We start from the raw sequence: 14,882 nt of genomic DNA, 5'->3' as shown, positions 1-14,882 counted from the left end.
TGTCCATCAATATTTAATTCCGTTGCCTTGCAATTTTGAAGCCAACGCAGAAGACAGGGGAACTCCTGGATCAAGCATTTGGACAAAATAGAACTTCGATAGACAAACTTCGTGAAGGTCTTTTCGATGGAACGAACCCATATTCACGCACTGGGGTCGATGCGAGCCGGGAGCAGAATTCGATTCAACCCGTCACCGCTGGGAGTCGAATCTAGATCACCTCACTGAGAGGCGAACGCTCCATCCTCTGCGCTACAGCAGTTCGTAGTCTGTAAAACATCCCTGAGGATGATCCGATGACAGGTCATAATTTTGGTCTTCTGTAGAGAGGATGGCTCCCCGTGCTTTGGTAGTCCGAGGACATATTCGCGAAGACGACTTTACCATAGAACAATTTAACGAGGACCAATACAGCACAGCCTCGGTCATTTCACAGGCTGATCAAAGTGATCACTAGCCCTATCAATGACCACAGCCAATGATTCTTGACTTTGGTGATCTTCTGAGAATTGTGCCTTACGATCAGTCCACTGTGAGGCTATGTCACTTTCTTAAAGTTCTATTAACAAGGAAAAAACAACAACAAAATTGGTAGAGAAGAGCAGACACATACTCCAAAATCACCAATGCAGTTCACATGGCGAGTGTTTTGTTTAGTTACAAACGTAGTGGTAGCACTTGAAATGGTAACTTTGCACTTTTCCCTTCTACTAATTTTTGTATATTTTTCATTATTAGCTCTGTAATTAAATATCATTAACAAGAGTATTAAGAGAGACCCTTCCTACTTCGACCGAACTCAGCTGTCAAAAACGATGGAGATACGAGGAGGAAAAATTCTAAATATGCTTCTAATCCTTTTTATTTAATGTTAGACATTTACTCTACCCGGCAGTATCATCTTTCGATACACGTAAAGTAAAATACAAGACCATCACCTAATCACAATTTGAGTTGTAAAGGGTGCGAAAGTTTAGATCCTCTACTCTTTTTTTTTTTTTTTTTTTTTTTTTTTTGGACAAAATTATGCCAATACAATTCTGCAATCAACAGTTTGTGATAAGTAGTTAAATAGTAATATACATCTGCTTGCTTATTTCCTTTAAATTTTGAAGAGTATTTTTGTTTTTATGTAATTAATGTTAGAAGAATTTTTTAGCGTCACTCAAATTATCAGTTTTAATCAGCTTAAATTGCTATAAAAATTAGATTTTCAAAGATTTAAAAACTTGGAAGCGCGTTGTTTTGAATTACAAAAACAAAAATAAACTCTCATCATTTTATTGCTTTAAAATTTTGAGGAAAAATTCATAGCAGCTCTAAAAATTATTAACCGCTATTTCTTCTAATCTAAACTAGCGACCCCTTTATTTTCTTCCCCCTCTCCTTAGCCTAACTCTTTATTTGAAAGGTATTTTGTTGTCTAATAATATTACATCTTCAAAAGTTTGCTAAGTAGAAAAAATATCGAGGAAACTCAAATTAAAAATTATAACCTAAAATCTCAGGTGTCAAGGTTAGATGCTTCTTAAATTGAAAGCATTTTTTTCTTCCGTTGATAAAATGATTTAAAATTTTTTTTCTTTCCATTTTAGGATTTGTGTCTCATTCCCTAATGGTGATGGAAAGATATGATGAGGATGATGAAGATGAAGTGGATAATACGGAGAAAAAGGAATTTGATATCACAATGTCGTGTAATGTAAAAATATAATTCTTATTTCGCGAAGCATTACACTTCAAAGTAAATACGAACTCACTTAAAAGGTTACGACACTATGAAATATTGCAACTACGTTCAAGCCATTGTCTATAATGGATACACTCTCTGTTCATTAAAGATTTTAGTGTTTCGAGAGCTTTATGTACATTTATATATATATATATATATATATATATATATATATATATATATATATATATATATATATATATATATATATAAAATACAGGGTGTTTATAAATTCCCGGACCCATTTTGATGTTTAATAACTCATAAAATAATGAAGATATAAACAAACTTATGGCATTTATTGATGGAATAACTCATATATTTTCCTTTTCAGGTTTGAATATCTTTACTTTTGTAAATATCGTCTGCACGTGTAGTTGATTTCAGATAATTTCATTTTCGAGTATAAATATCTGTACTTTTCTAAATATCGTCTGCTTATTAATTGCATTTTTCTCTCTTTTGTTTTTGGCAACTATTGCAATGTTATGTTTACTTTTGATGTGTTTGTTCTATCTAGTACTTTTCTATGTGATGTTTTATTCAAGCGGATATTAAGGAGAATGCATATACCACAAGAGAAAGCACTGATTTTATGGTGGTTCATAGAAGCGAAATCGATAGTGCAAGCACAGAGAAATTGCAGAAGAATTTACCAAAAAGATCCTTCATCCAAAATCAGCATCTTGCGGTGGAAAAAGAATTTTCTAGAAACTGAAAGTATCGCAGGTAAGAAACGTTCCGGACGTCCTTGCACAAGTGATTTTGACGTTGAGCGTGTCAGACAGACATTTTCGGACAATCCTAGAAGATCTGTGAGATCAGCGGCAAGAGAATTGGATATGCCAATTTCGACGGCGTGCAAGTTTATTAAGAAACAATTAAGACTGCATGCATACGAAGCTCAAATTGTTCAAGGTTAGGAACTGGACGATAGGCCTAGGAGGATAGCGTTTGCAACAGATATGGTAGGAAGGATAGAAGATAATGCTGATTTTCTGAAGCGCATAATGTACTCCGACGAAGCACCCTTTCATGTTTCTGGCATTGTTAATCGCCATAATGTGCGCATATGGGGATCTGAAAACCCCCATGAATACCGTGAGACACAAAGAGATTCCCCAAAGGTTAATGCTTGGTGTGGACTAATGCCCGACCGAGTCATTGAGCCTTTCTTTTTTACAGAAAAGACGGTCTCATCAGTCGTATACTAAGACATGTTGGAAAACTTCCTATTTCCACAACTAGAAGAGCTTCAGCCACATGTCTTTTTGCAACAAGATGGTGCACCACCTCATCGGGGTATCATCGTTCGTAGTTCTGTGAATGATCATTCTCCAGGAAGATCGATTGGGCGAGGAGGTCCAATTCCTTGGTCACCTAGATCACCTGATATAACGCCGCTGGGCTTTTTTCTTTGGGGATTTATAAAGGACAATGTTTACAGGAGGATCATGTCGAACATTGATGACCTGAAAGTCAGAATTACAACAGTAATGGCCTCTGTGGATGACGACATGCTCGCCGCTACCTGGCGTGAAATTGACTATTGACTTGATATTCTCCGTGTGACGAAGGGCACACACGTGGAAGTTCATTGACAAGGGTCGTGAAACTTTTTGAGTCTATCTAACCATTTATGTAATTAATTTTAATCTATCTTTATTATTTTATGAGTTATTAAACATCAAAATGGGTCCGGGACTTTATAAACACCCTGTATATAGATAGATACATATAGATAGATTGATACATATTTGAAACTTTTTGGTTATAACTGCCATAAATTTTATATTTTCTTTTTTCTAAAAATATGAGGTATCGCCTTTTTTAGGCACTACAGTCTGGACATTCGGTGGTAATTTGGTTGAGATAAAAGACAATTATTTTTCCCATGGAAACTGGCGTCAGATAGTGTTTTTTAAAATTCCAGAATTTTTAAAATTCCAAAATTTTTAAAATTCCAGAATTTTTAAAATTCCAGAATTTTTAAAATTCCAGAATTTTATACTTTTAAAATAATTGATTTTTACGAATTTACAGGCTGTGGCTTTCAAGATCCCATCCTAGATAGGAGAAGACGTGAAACCAATATAAGATCTCCCCGAGAACAAGGATTGGATGTATTCTTTCCACGTCTAAACAAAAGAGATATAAGAGGTGAGAAAAAAAAATACAATGAAGTTTGTACCGATAAACTTGAAGTTGTGAAAGATATTTGATAAAAACTAAGTAACGTTGTTTGGATAGCCAGGAAAAAATTCCGGATTGCTGTTAATGATTAATGTACTGCTAATAAGAGTTTCGTTCTGTAAATCGTAAACGCTGATTAAAACTGCACATGATTTCGAATAGAAAAATTTTAAAAATTTAAACAAGAAACTTAAAAACATCTGATAATTTTTTTTTTTGTGTACAGTGAGCAAAATAAAAAACGGAAAATAGAAACTCTAAATAACTTTTGATCGGATCTTCATGTTCTAGGACTCAATCTTAATGGTTTAAGGCAGTGTTTCCCAAAGTGTGGTACGCGTACCCCCAGGGGTACGGGAACAGTTTAACTGGGGTATGCGTTCTCTTGCAACAAACGAAAATTTCAAAAAATTTTACTTAAAAACAAAGCTAGCCATGAAAATTTACGATGACGTATTTTTCTATTGGCTATTTTTGGCAGAGTTAACAGTTAATAATTGGTGGTGTCAACAACCAGTTGTGATTTTTAACTTTGGTGCAATTTTTTTACAGTAAAAATAAAGATATTTTTAAAAAAAAATATATTCATTTCTTATGAGTGGTACACAGCGTTACGAAAAATTTAGAAAGGGTACACAGAAGTCATAAGTTTGGGAAACACTGGTTTAAGGGGATGACTTCAAATATGCAGATTAATAAGTGCCGACGATATTTTAAGCTACTAAATTGGGCACAGAAAGATACTTTCTCTGAATAAAATATACCTTTTTTTTGACAGATTTACAAAAAATAAATTTTAGCAAATATTCGATTATATTAGATACAATTGGGATTTAAAGGCATGTAATTTTTTGTATAATTTTAAAGAATGTAATTTTACCAGACAAAATACAAAACTTGAGCAAAATCGGGTGAATCGATCCTGAGAAATCGATTTTTAAATATCTGACTCTTTTGAAATTCAATTTCTTAGAAACTATTCACCCGATTTCAAATTTTGTATTATATTTTATAAATATTGAAGTTAAAAATATGAAGAAGACATAGAAAAAAATATAAAATTTTTTTTAAAAATTATTCTTTATTATTCTCATTGCGTTGCTGATCGCCCTACCGGATAAAAAGCTTAAAAGTGTTAAACTTCAAAGCCATTTTTTATACTTATCATTGAAAAAGTGTCATTAGTTTGAAGAATTAATGTGTGTAAATAGTTGACATTATCGGAGCTTTCCAAACAAAACACTTATTCTTAAGAAGCAAAACATATCAGTGATATAAATGAGAGCACTGTTTTGAGTGTTCAAGATTTGCTGACAAAAATCAAAGCATAGGAAGTTTTTCCATTAGCAATCATATCTTCCTACTTACTAGCTTCTTGAAATTTTTTATTTTAGAACATCATATTAATGTTAAAACTGCACATATTGTTTTAATATATAATTGTTTCTCCCTGTTTTACTTGTTCTGTTACCATTTCCCTGTTCATCTTTGATTTTCATATTATTTCATAAATAGAACTTCCTCTTTCTTAATTCTATCAATAACATAACATTTACATCTTCGTTCTGTTAGGCGTGTATTACGTATTTAAGTTAGACAGTCACATTCACCTTTTTTCTTATTTTCATTTTTACACTCATTTAAGAATATTTTTTAATTGTGTAAAAACATTTGTTTTCTCTAGAACATACTTGCTTCACGCCCCGTATTGTTGGAGGGGAGGAATCCAAAGCTCATGCTTGGCCATGGATGGTAAGCTCTAATAAAATGTTCTACTAAGTAATTACTACTTGCTTTGCTACTTGAAATATCAACAGTGCAAAAACAATTAAGTTTTAATCCCTAATAAATTAACAATGATGAGTCTCCGTTTTATTTTTTCTTATAACCGGTGTTGAGCAGCTGACTCAATTCTGAGTTTATGACAGTCAGTGTTCAACTTCATAGCCTTGTAATTTTGAACCTAACCCAGAAGATAAGGAAAACACTGGATCAAGCATTTAGATAAACTTGCCTTCCTGAAAGACTTTTTTGATAAAACTAACCTGCATTTGAGTTAGATGGAGAGGTAAACCTTCCACGGTTAACCGGACGGCAGAGGAATTCTAACCCATGATCTGTCCTTGGATGAGATAATTTTACACCAGCACCGTGGTCAATGCGAGCCTAGAACAGAATTCGTATCAATCAGCCACCTGTGGGATTTGAAGCTGGGTTTCTTTAAGCGTGACACTGAAAGCAAACGCTCCATTCTCCTGGCCACGACAGCTCGACGAGTCTCCATTGTAAATATAACGTTGATCATAATTTGATCATAAGCGATCATAATTTGCTCGATGCGATGATCATAAAATGATTTTTTTCAGTCGATGATTAAAATTAAAAAAAAAAATTTAGCAATAATAGAGTCACGCTTTAAAGTGGCATGTATTGATTAAATCTTCGCTGTTTAACTAAATAACCTCGTTTACCTCTTATTTGCTTCATTGTTGTAATTTCAATGACGAGTCTTCATTTTTCAACTTTTCTAAAAATATACTCATTTTGTACATTTCATTCGCCCTTTATATGTTGATCATTGTTGCAATTTCAAGAACAGGACTTCATTGTTTAACTTTTCTGTATTGTTTATCATTTTTATTATGCGTTAATCATTATTGCAATTCCAACGATGAATCAATGATTTTTAAATTCTCTTTAAATATTATCTTATTTTGTACCTTTCATTTGTCTATTACGGGTTGCAAAAATTACACATAGATTAGCTTTTTTTAAATCTTTCGATAAAAGCTAATTCATTTCTCTCAATATTAATTTGATTCTAATACTTTAGTGGTGTTTCAAGAACATTTGCCAATTTAAAAGTTAACTCTATCTAACATGTTGCCAATTTCAAAATAATATTTCCATGCAACAAAACTGTTTCAATTGCTATAACACTTAATTTTGGCGATTAGGGTGAGTGGCCGGCTTCGCGTCAATTCCAGTGCACAATTTGTCTCGAGACAACTCATCGAGAAAAAATTTATCGATTCGCAAACATGAAGATTTCGATACCGTTTTTGTCTTTTCCTCCCTTAAATATTCATTTGCGGCCTATTATGTGCTTACTTTTATAAAGGACAAGGCTTCTGATAACATACAGGAGCAATAGCAGTTACTAACATATGAAGTAGTGCACCTCGTAAAAATTGAGAATTGCAAAGCAACCCCACGTCCGGAAATGTTATCGTATGCCGCTAGAGGCGTCTCCCCATTACGAACAAACTAAACTTGCGGAGCCGCAATGGCTCAGGGATAGAGTGTTCGCCTTCCAATGAGGTAAACCGAGTTCGAATCCTACCGATGGCTGGTCGATACGAATCGTCATCCGGCTTGCACCTGCCACAGTGCTGACGTGAAATATCCTCAGTGGTAGGCGGATCATGGGTTAGAGTCCCTTGCTGTCAGGCTAACCATGGGAGGTTCTCGTGATCTTCCGCTCCGTGTAACGCAAATACCGGTTAGTTTCATCAAAAAGTCTTCTACGAAGGCAAATTTCTCCCAATACTTGATTCAGGAGTTCCCTTGTCTTCTGGGTTGGGTTCAAAATTACAAGGATACGAAGTTGAATATTAGTAGTCGTAAATCCGAAACATTGGGTCGGCTGCTCAACGACGTTTATAAAAATAAATAAAAACTAAACTTGCGCATTTAAGACGGTACTTTCACTTATGTAAATTATATCAGTTTTATATGAATTTGGCGTATAACAGTAATTGTCAAAAATTGCATTCAAGTATAGCTGTTTTATCGCAATTAACACTATTGCGACCCACTTTTGGTAAGTTGCTGAATCATTAAATTACAATAAAATAGTTACTTCAAAGCTTATTTGCATGCAAGCTTTAATAATTACCAGAAAACGTCAAATTAACATAAAATTAAGATACTTAAGATAAATGAATGTATCTGTTCAAATGCGCTCAAGCAGCAAGTTCATAATGAGGAGACACTGGTAGCAGCGTACAATAACATTTCTCGCAATGAGTGGCTACGCTATTTCAGTCCTTATCTACTCTATCTCTACTTCAAGCTTGTAGCCTCTATACCTGATCATTTTGTATGCAAAGGGTGGTGATTACGGAACACTTTCTAATTTATGTTATCTCTTGTGAAGGAATTAAAATAAAAGTGTTTTTTATTTTCTTTTTAAAGGTAGCTATCTTCCGAGCTAGAGATAGAAATGAAAGACACCTTTGTGGAGGATCACTAATCAGCCAAAGATTTGTGCTTTCAGCAGCGCACTGTTTTGACTATGACAAATATCCGTAAGTTCAGAATTAGTTTGAAAACAACACGATTCACGATTAGGAAAACGATAAAAAAAAAAGCCTCAATATTTTGCTCAAATGATATATTTTTAAGTTCTAAAACATTAGCTAAAACATATTTCAATATTATTTAATGTTATTATTAACTTTATTCCTGACCCTTTAGTTTTTTCGCTGTTAATGGGAGATTAACAGGTTAAATACCACGCTAATTTTACATGGCTTGCCCGTCTGACAAACGATAAATAACTACAAACTAAATTTGCAAATTTTGGACAGATTTTGTTAGTTTTTTTAAAAGGTTTAGCATGACGAAAGAACTCTAAAGTGGTGAATTGTTACGAATTGTTTAGAAATAGTGGTGGATAAAAATCTACTAAATTGAATTTATTAAGCCTAGAATCACAATTAATAAACTACCACTTAAAAATATTTATTCGCCGTCTGTAGCAAGTTGGCATTTCTGTGTATATAAATAAAACTATTTTTGTGTGTTCTATATTGCATTAATTTCTTCAAACCATTTTAGTAACGATAATAATGTAAAAAAATTTAAAATTTTACTCGAATTATGTGTTTTTAATAATCTTGGCTTCGCCGGTCACCGGTGATCCCCGTTATATCTTCTATTTTCAGGATTTTTTTAAAAAAAATTTATCCTTTTTTTCGGATTTTTTTATTTATTTATTATATCCCCCCCCCCTGTTGCTTGTTATTTTTTTATTATTTTTTTTCTTTTTCTCCCTTTTTTCATATGTCTGTAATTTTCCTTTGTTTTATCTTCATTTTGAACTTATTTTGTGAGTTCTATTTACGAGCAGCTTATTAGCAATAAATTAAACTTATTGTTTTTTTTAATTTTCTTCGTGTTTTTTTGTAATTATTTATTTTGTAATTATATATAAATTTTTCTAGAAATCCATCCGCTTTTGTTATTAAAGTTGGATCACACTCAGTAGCAAAGGATGGAAAAGAATATGCAATACAAAATATTCTAAAACACCCAGAGTACCGAAAAAGCCATCATTACAATGATATAGCACTATTGAAAATCAAAGGCAGAGTGAAATTATCGGACAAAATCTATCCTGTATGTTTGCCGTCAAATGCACAATACGAGGGAAGCAATAATGGCATTAATACCATGACTGTCACAGGATGGGGAACTGTCGAGTATAGTAAGTTCATCACTATTATGTAAGTTCATTTACAAATACCTGATTCGGAAAAACTACAACAAACTATTACAACATGGCATAGTCTGAGGACTAAATTAAAAAACTCTCGTGCATGTAGTTTGGTTAAAATGATTTGTTACGCAGCAAAAAAAAAAAATTTTTAACAGTTTTTCTAGTGAGATTGCCATCTTTCGATTAACTTTATTACTAATTTCGAAAATTTATTTTTTTAGTTTCCTAATCAGAACGCAGTAAAACATTCATTTTCATCTCCTTCCATTTTTTAAAATTTAATTTTCAAGTCGTCGATGTTTTTTGAGGCAACCGTTAATAACTATCAACATAGTCTATAATATTACTTCTGTATGTATTCATTCCACGTGGAATAATACTCTCCAATACATTTATGCCAAGTATTTTTAATCCGAGCGTTAATATTTTCTTATAACTTTAATGGGTTATTTTTCTTATGATGAAAACTTCCAAATGAAGACATTTTTCTCTTTTGAAAAGCCCTTCAAATTGTCAGTTCAGTGCTTTAAGTACTCAGCTCACGTCCGGGCACTTTGAATGCGGGCAGAGTAAGTAAGCATTGATAATTGCTGTAGCTCCTGGAGTTTCCTTACCATCTTGTATCCAAGTTTTAAATTTCTTTTCAACTAATATAACTTCATATGCAGCTGTGAACACGAACTCTTCTGCCAACTTCGAAACTGAATAATTTGTGAAATATTAACTTGAAGGTATTAATTTAACCTCTGATGAGTAGTGTTTAGATTTTAATTCACACCAGATATTTCGAATTCCCGGCTTAATCAAATGTAGATCACGATAAGTAAGCAAGTCCGACGAAGCATTCCAGAGGGAGAAAGTTGACATTAATTTATTTATACATAATAATTAGTATTAATTTATTTATATATAAATATATATATTTTTCTAATATTTGCATTGACCAGCTGATCCATTCATTAGATGTTTATCAGCTGTGTAAGTAAAAAGTAAAAAATGGTAAGTAAAAAATTATTACCTCACTGCACCAACCGTCTCTTAGACCAACCGTCTCCAACCTGATATGACCCTTCAAGAACTATAAACTCATATGTGGATTTAAAACACCTGATGAAAGCCACAAAAACTTCTTTATTGCCCCGACGCACCCGGGCGGATTTTGACTTTCACCGCTGGTTTCAGCAAGAGCTTTAATCTTTAAAATTTTGAGGTACTTTTCAACTCTCTCTCTCGTTTTCAACACAATTTTTTTTTTGGATAGGGATCAGCTCCGAAATCTTTTCATTTATCAACACATTTTCTTACTGCACCTTCCATTCTAGCTAGAGGACCAGCCCATAGTCTGTAATTTTATGAATTTTAGTGCAACAAGTAGACTGCAAGCTTTGTAGAGTTTTAAATTAGATCTTCTTCAGGACCCATTTACTTGGACTCCGAGTGTGCTGTGCAAATTCTCTGTCTCAGAAATCCCCAAAACTTCTTCATCACGTAAAATCAGTGTCCACCTATTTGATACATTAGTCAGGACGGAGTGATAAATTACTACCATTTTTTAAATTAAAGTGGCAACTTAGAAGCTAATATTTTACTAATTATTCATTTAAGAATTTTTGTAGTTAGTTAGTACCTTTCCTGTGTCTGTCTTTAATTTCTAGTGTACATTTTATAACAGAAGGTAAAGCCAGTGAAGTATTGTTAGAAGTTAAAGTGCCAGAAGTGTCCCTGGAAAGTTGCCGAGACTCTTATTCGCGTATTTCTGTCAGAGGCATCTCAAAAGGTATTACATCAGATTTCATCTGTGCTGGCTTTGAAGAGGGTGGAAAAGATGCATGCCAAGTAAGATAAATATGGTTAAAATATTTAGTGTGTACTATGATGCTTGATCTTTAAAATACCAACATTCACTGTTCGAAATAATACTGACACTTAACTATTAATATCATATTCGATATGGACTAGCTTTAGTTAAAAAAACATTATAGAGATGTCAGAGGCTGAACTAGATCACTGAGTGGAATAAATAAATCGCCATAATTGTTTGGTTGTGAATGGCAACTAGTTGTTTGCATTATTTCTTTTGGACGATTCGTATTCCCATTCCATTGATTCATCTGTAACTGATTGATTTTTGAGAGATTGCATGTGAACAGATAAGCGAAGTGATGACAGCTTATAGACATCTCTATAACTACCAACTTTTCTAGTTTAGCTTAAAAAAATTCTCTATACACATGACCAATAAATGTAGTTGGAACAACGTACGTGCAAGAATCAACATTAACATACAAATTAATGAGTCACAATATAAATTTAGATTTGATTAGAATTACTCCTATACCACATTCATTTTAAAATCATATTTTTCATATTTATTTTTCATCGACCAAATATTTATCTGTTAAATTTAGTTACATAAGAAGATATCAGTATTATATAATATTAAATTTTAATGTCCTCAGTCATTCATTAAAATGCCCCATTGCTTAAAAGATTAAAGCTGTTACCTCCTTCCTCTAGAGCAGTGTTCCCCAACCCCCGGTCCGCCCATTTCATTGAAATTAAATTCCTAGATTTATACCCCAAATTAAAAATATCTGTGTTCCATTAAAAAAAATTTTATTTTAAGAAAAGGGGGCCACCGAAGGTAGTGACATAAATTTTTTAATGTTTGTTAAGTATCATTGTCTCCGATTACCCCCAGATGGAACCGTCACATTTCAAAGAAACAAGCTCAGGGTTCTCATTGTCTTAACCTTCTAGCAAGTTAAAATGTTAAATCTCTTTATATTTATTTTTTGGTGTAACTGTATTTTATTTTGAAGGCATCAAATTTAAATACAATTAAATTAAAATAATCTAAAATATAAGCAATCAACGTCCGCCCCCCCCCCTTCCAGCGGGCAGCGGTAAAATTATCAAACGTTGACAGGTTCGCGGTGATAAAAAGGTTGGGGAACACTGCTCTAGAGGATGGAGTTGACAGGGATTGTTCCATATGCATAATTTTTAAAAATAATATGTTAAAAACGTTTTCGTCAGGTTTTAAAAATTTCAAACTAAAGTGGGTTTTGATTGAGTCTAATCCTAGTTTTCAGAGAAAATATATAGTCATTTATGACTAATTTCGGTAATATAGCTAGCTACTATTAATTTTTAAAGTAGGAAAAAAACACACATTTAGAATTCTGAAATTTTGCAGAATAAAAATGCCTTGTTGGTGCATGCCCTCCATCTCTTAAATCCACACAAAAATATTTTTTCTCTTATTTTCATCACTAATCCAATCACAAACTTTTACCAGTGTATACCATCTCTTAAATCCACACAAAAATATTTTTTCTCTTATTTTCATCACTAATCCAATCACAAACTTTTACCAGTGTATCGTCACTCTCTAAACTATTTGTTTAGATATTAGATATCAGTATTCTTGTCGGAATTAAAATACATAAGTATCGTCTAATATGCAATTCTCCTTACTTAACCATGTTGTTACTTTATGGGTCGATATGCAGCGGCACTAAAATTATTCATATTTTTTTCTTTTTCCATTTCACCACACAATAACAATGATTACTTTCGATTTTATTAAATTATAATTTTATTAATTTTTTTAAATGTTTAATATAAATCAGGGGTGATTGTGAGCCCATGTCAAAATTCCGGAAAATTTCTTGAGTTTAAAAAAAAAGACAGTTTAAATTGAAAAAAATTTAAACAAGGTTTTTTTTCTTCCTTTTTCTCAATATTTCTTAGTTTACTTAAAATATATTTAAAGTTTTACACATACCTATGATGACCTGCAGAAGTAATTAAAATTTACAAATATGTCTTTCTTTCTTTAGTCTATGATTATAACAACTATTTACTGATAAAAAAGGAATATCAATCATGAATATAAGCTTATAAAGTATCTCTCTGACTCTCCCTTACAAACAAATAAAATAAACTGTGTTTTTAAGTTCCACCTTGGAAAATTTGATTTCCGGAAACTTCTGCGATCAATGATTTTTTGAAACATCTGGACCTTCGATCTCCGGAAACTTCCGGATCACTGTCAGCGAAAATTCCGGAAATCCGGATTTTTTCCGGAGCACAATCAGCCCTGATAAATTATATATTAATGCATTAAAAATTGTTTAATAGTCATTTATTTAATGTTTACATTTTAATTCTATAAAATTTATTATTTTATGTAATAAAACCTATAATTTCTTTTTAAAAAATATTATGGGCGAGTAGATATCGACAATGTCAACCTTCATCTATGTAAAGGAACCCCACCATAGAATCGAGTTAACACGTCTTATATATTAGTGTATTTGAGTTGTACTTTTGTAACAGTAACCTCCAGAATTTTATCTGTGATAGAATTCGATAAATGAGATACCACAAGTTGATTCATTGCTGTTTTGTGAGAAGCCGGGAGGGCTGTATTAAGATCACCGTACTTTTTGAGTGCTGATCGTGAGAGCTGTATTAAGTTTAAGGTTGTTCCTGTGTCCTCTTGTTGGTCGAAACCGAGAAGCAACAGCGTGAGGAAGAAAATGTCGCAGTCACAAGTAGCAAGTCAACTGTTCAATGTGGACAATCCGTCGAAGTAGGCGTGTTCAAATCATAGTGGGCGTTTCTGTTAATGTGGGCGAGTAGATATCGACAACGTCAACCTTCATCTATGTAAAGGTACCCCACCATAGATTCGAGTTAACATGTGTTATATACTAGTGTATTGGAATTGTACTTTTGTAGTGGTAGGTACACTACAATATTTTATAAAAAGGTTAAAGACGCTTTCTATTGATACGCTAAAATCCGTATAAAAACTCATCCTTAAAAAGGAAAAATAGTTAAGGATATTGTTTTTTATATAAATTTAAAACTTATCATCCCAAATTAAAAGTAATATTTAATTTTTTTACAGGGAGATTCAGGTGGTCCGTTGATAAAATATGCAGATGGAAGATGGTTTCAATTTGGCATTGTTTCATTTGGATATGGATGTGCAAGACCTGGTTTTCCTGGTGTATATACGAGAGTTTCTAAATACACACAATGGCTTTATGAAAACAGTGATCTTAAGATGGATTTAATATATTAATTATGCATTTTCAATGAGAATAATTGGATGGATTTTAATATAATTATGTATTTTCAATTTCGAAAAACTCATTTGCAAGTGGAGGCAGTTGTTCTGCAGCTTTTGAGTGCCTTAGGTACTAATTTGTTATCTGAAATAAAGATATGTAATTCTAAACAAATATAGAAGATTCTTATGTTGGAGCCGCAGTCATATCTTATCAATATTTTTTCTTATTTAATACCTGAACTTTTACGCTATCTGATTTTCTTTCTAATTTATTTTAACTCGAGGTGCAATAACGTGATTATTTAATCCACAGGGGGAAAGGTAAAAGGCATCTTTTACGCCTGAGGACTTTGTGCTATTTAAAGATG

General features: G+C 32.8%; 1 protein-coding gene across 1 annotated transcript in view; it reads left to right on the top strand.

Moving 5' to 3' along the window:
• LOC107436373 (transmembrane protease serine 9) overlaps window positions 1–14,693 on the top strand; it is a 44,543-nt gene extending 29,850 nt beyond the window's left edge. The window contains exons 11-17 of the mRNA XM_016048069.5: window positions 1,596–1,697; window positions 3,776–3,892; window positions 5,610–5,677; window positions 8,123–8,235; window positions 9,154–9,416; window positions 11,101–11,264; window positions 14,350–14,693. Coding sequence (XP_015903555.2) covers window positions 1,596–1,697; window positions 3,776–3,892; window positions 5,610–5,677; window positions 8,123–8,235; window positions 9,154–9,416; window positions 11,101–11,264; window positions 14,350–14,526 — 1,004 coding nt within the window. The 3' untranslated portion in view covers window positions 14,527–14,693. The remainder of the gene's footprint in view (window positions 1–1,595; window positions 1,698–3,775; window positions 3,893–5,609; window positions 5,678–8,122; window positions 8,236–9,153; window positions 9,417–11,100; window positions 11,265–14,349) is intronic.
• The last annotated feature ends 189 nt before the right edge of the window (window positions 14,694–14,882 follow it).

Source organism: Parasteatoda tepidariorum, chromosome 4 (assembly GCF_982258835.1).
Source record: "Parasteatoda tepidariorum strain Cologne lab strain chromosome 4, Ptep-v5.0, whole genome shotgun sequence".
Lineage (NCBI taxonomy): Eukaryota > Metazoa > Arthropoda > Arachnida > Araneae > Theridiidae > Parasteatoda > Parasteatoda tepidariorum.
This window is presented reverse-complemented; position numbering and strand designations above follow the sequence as displayed.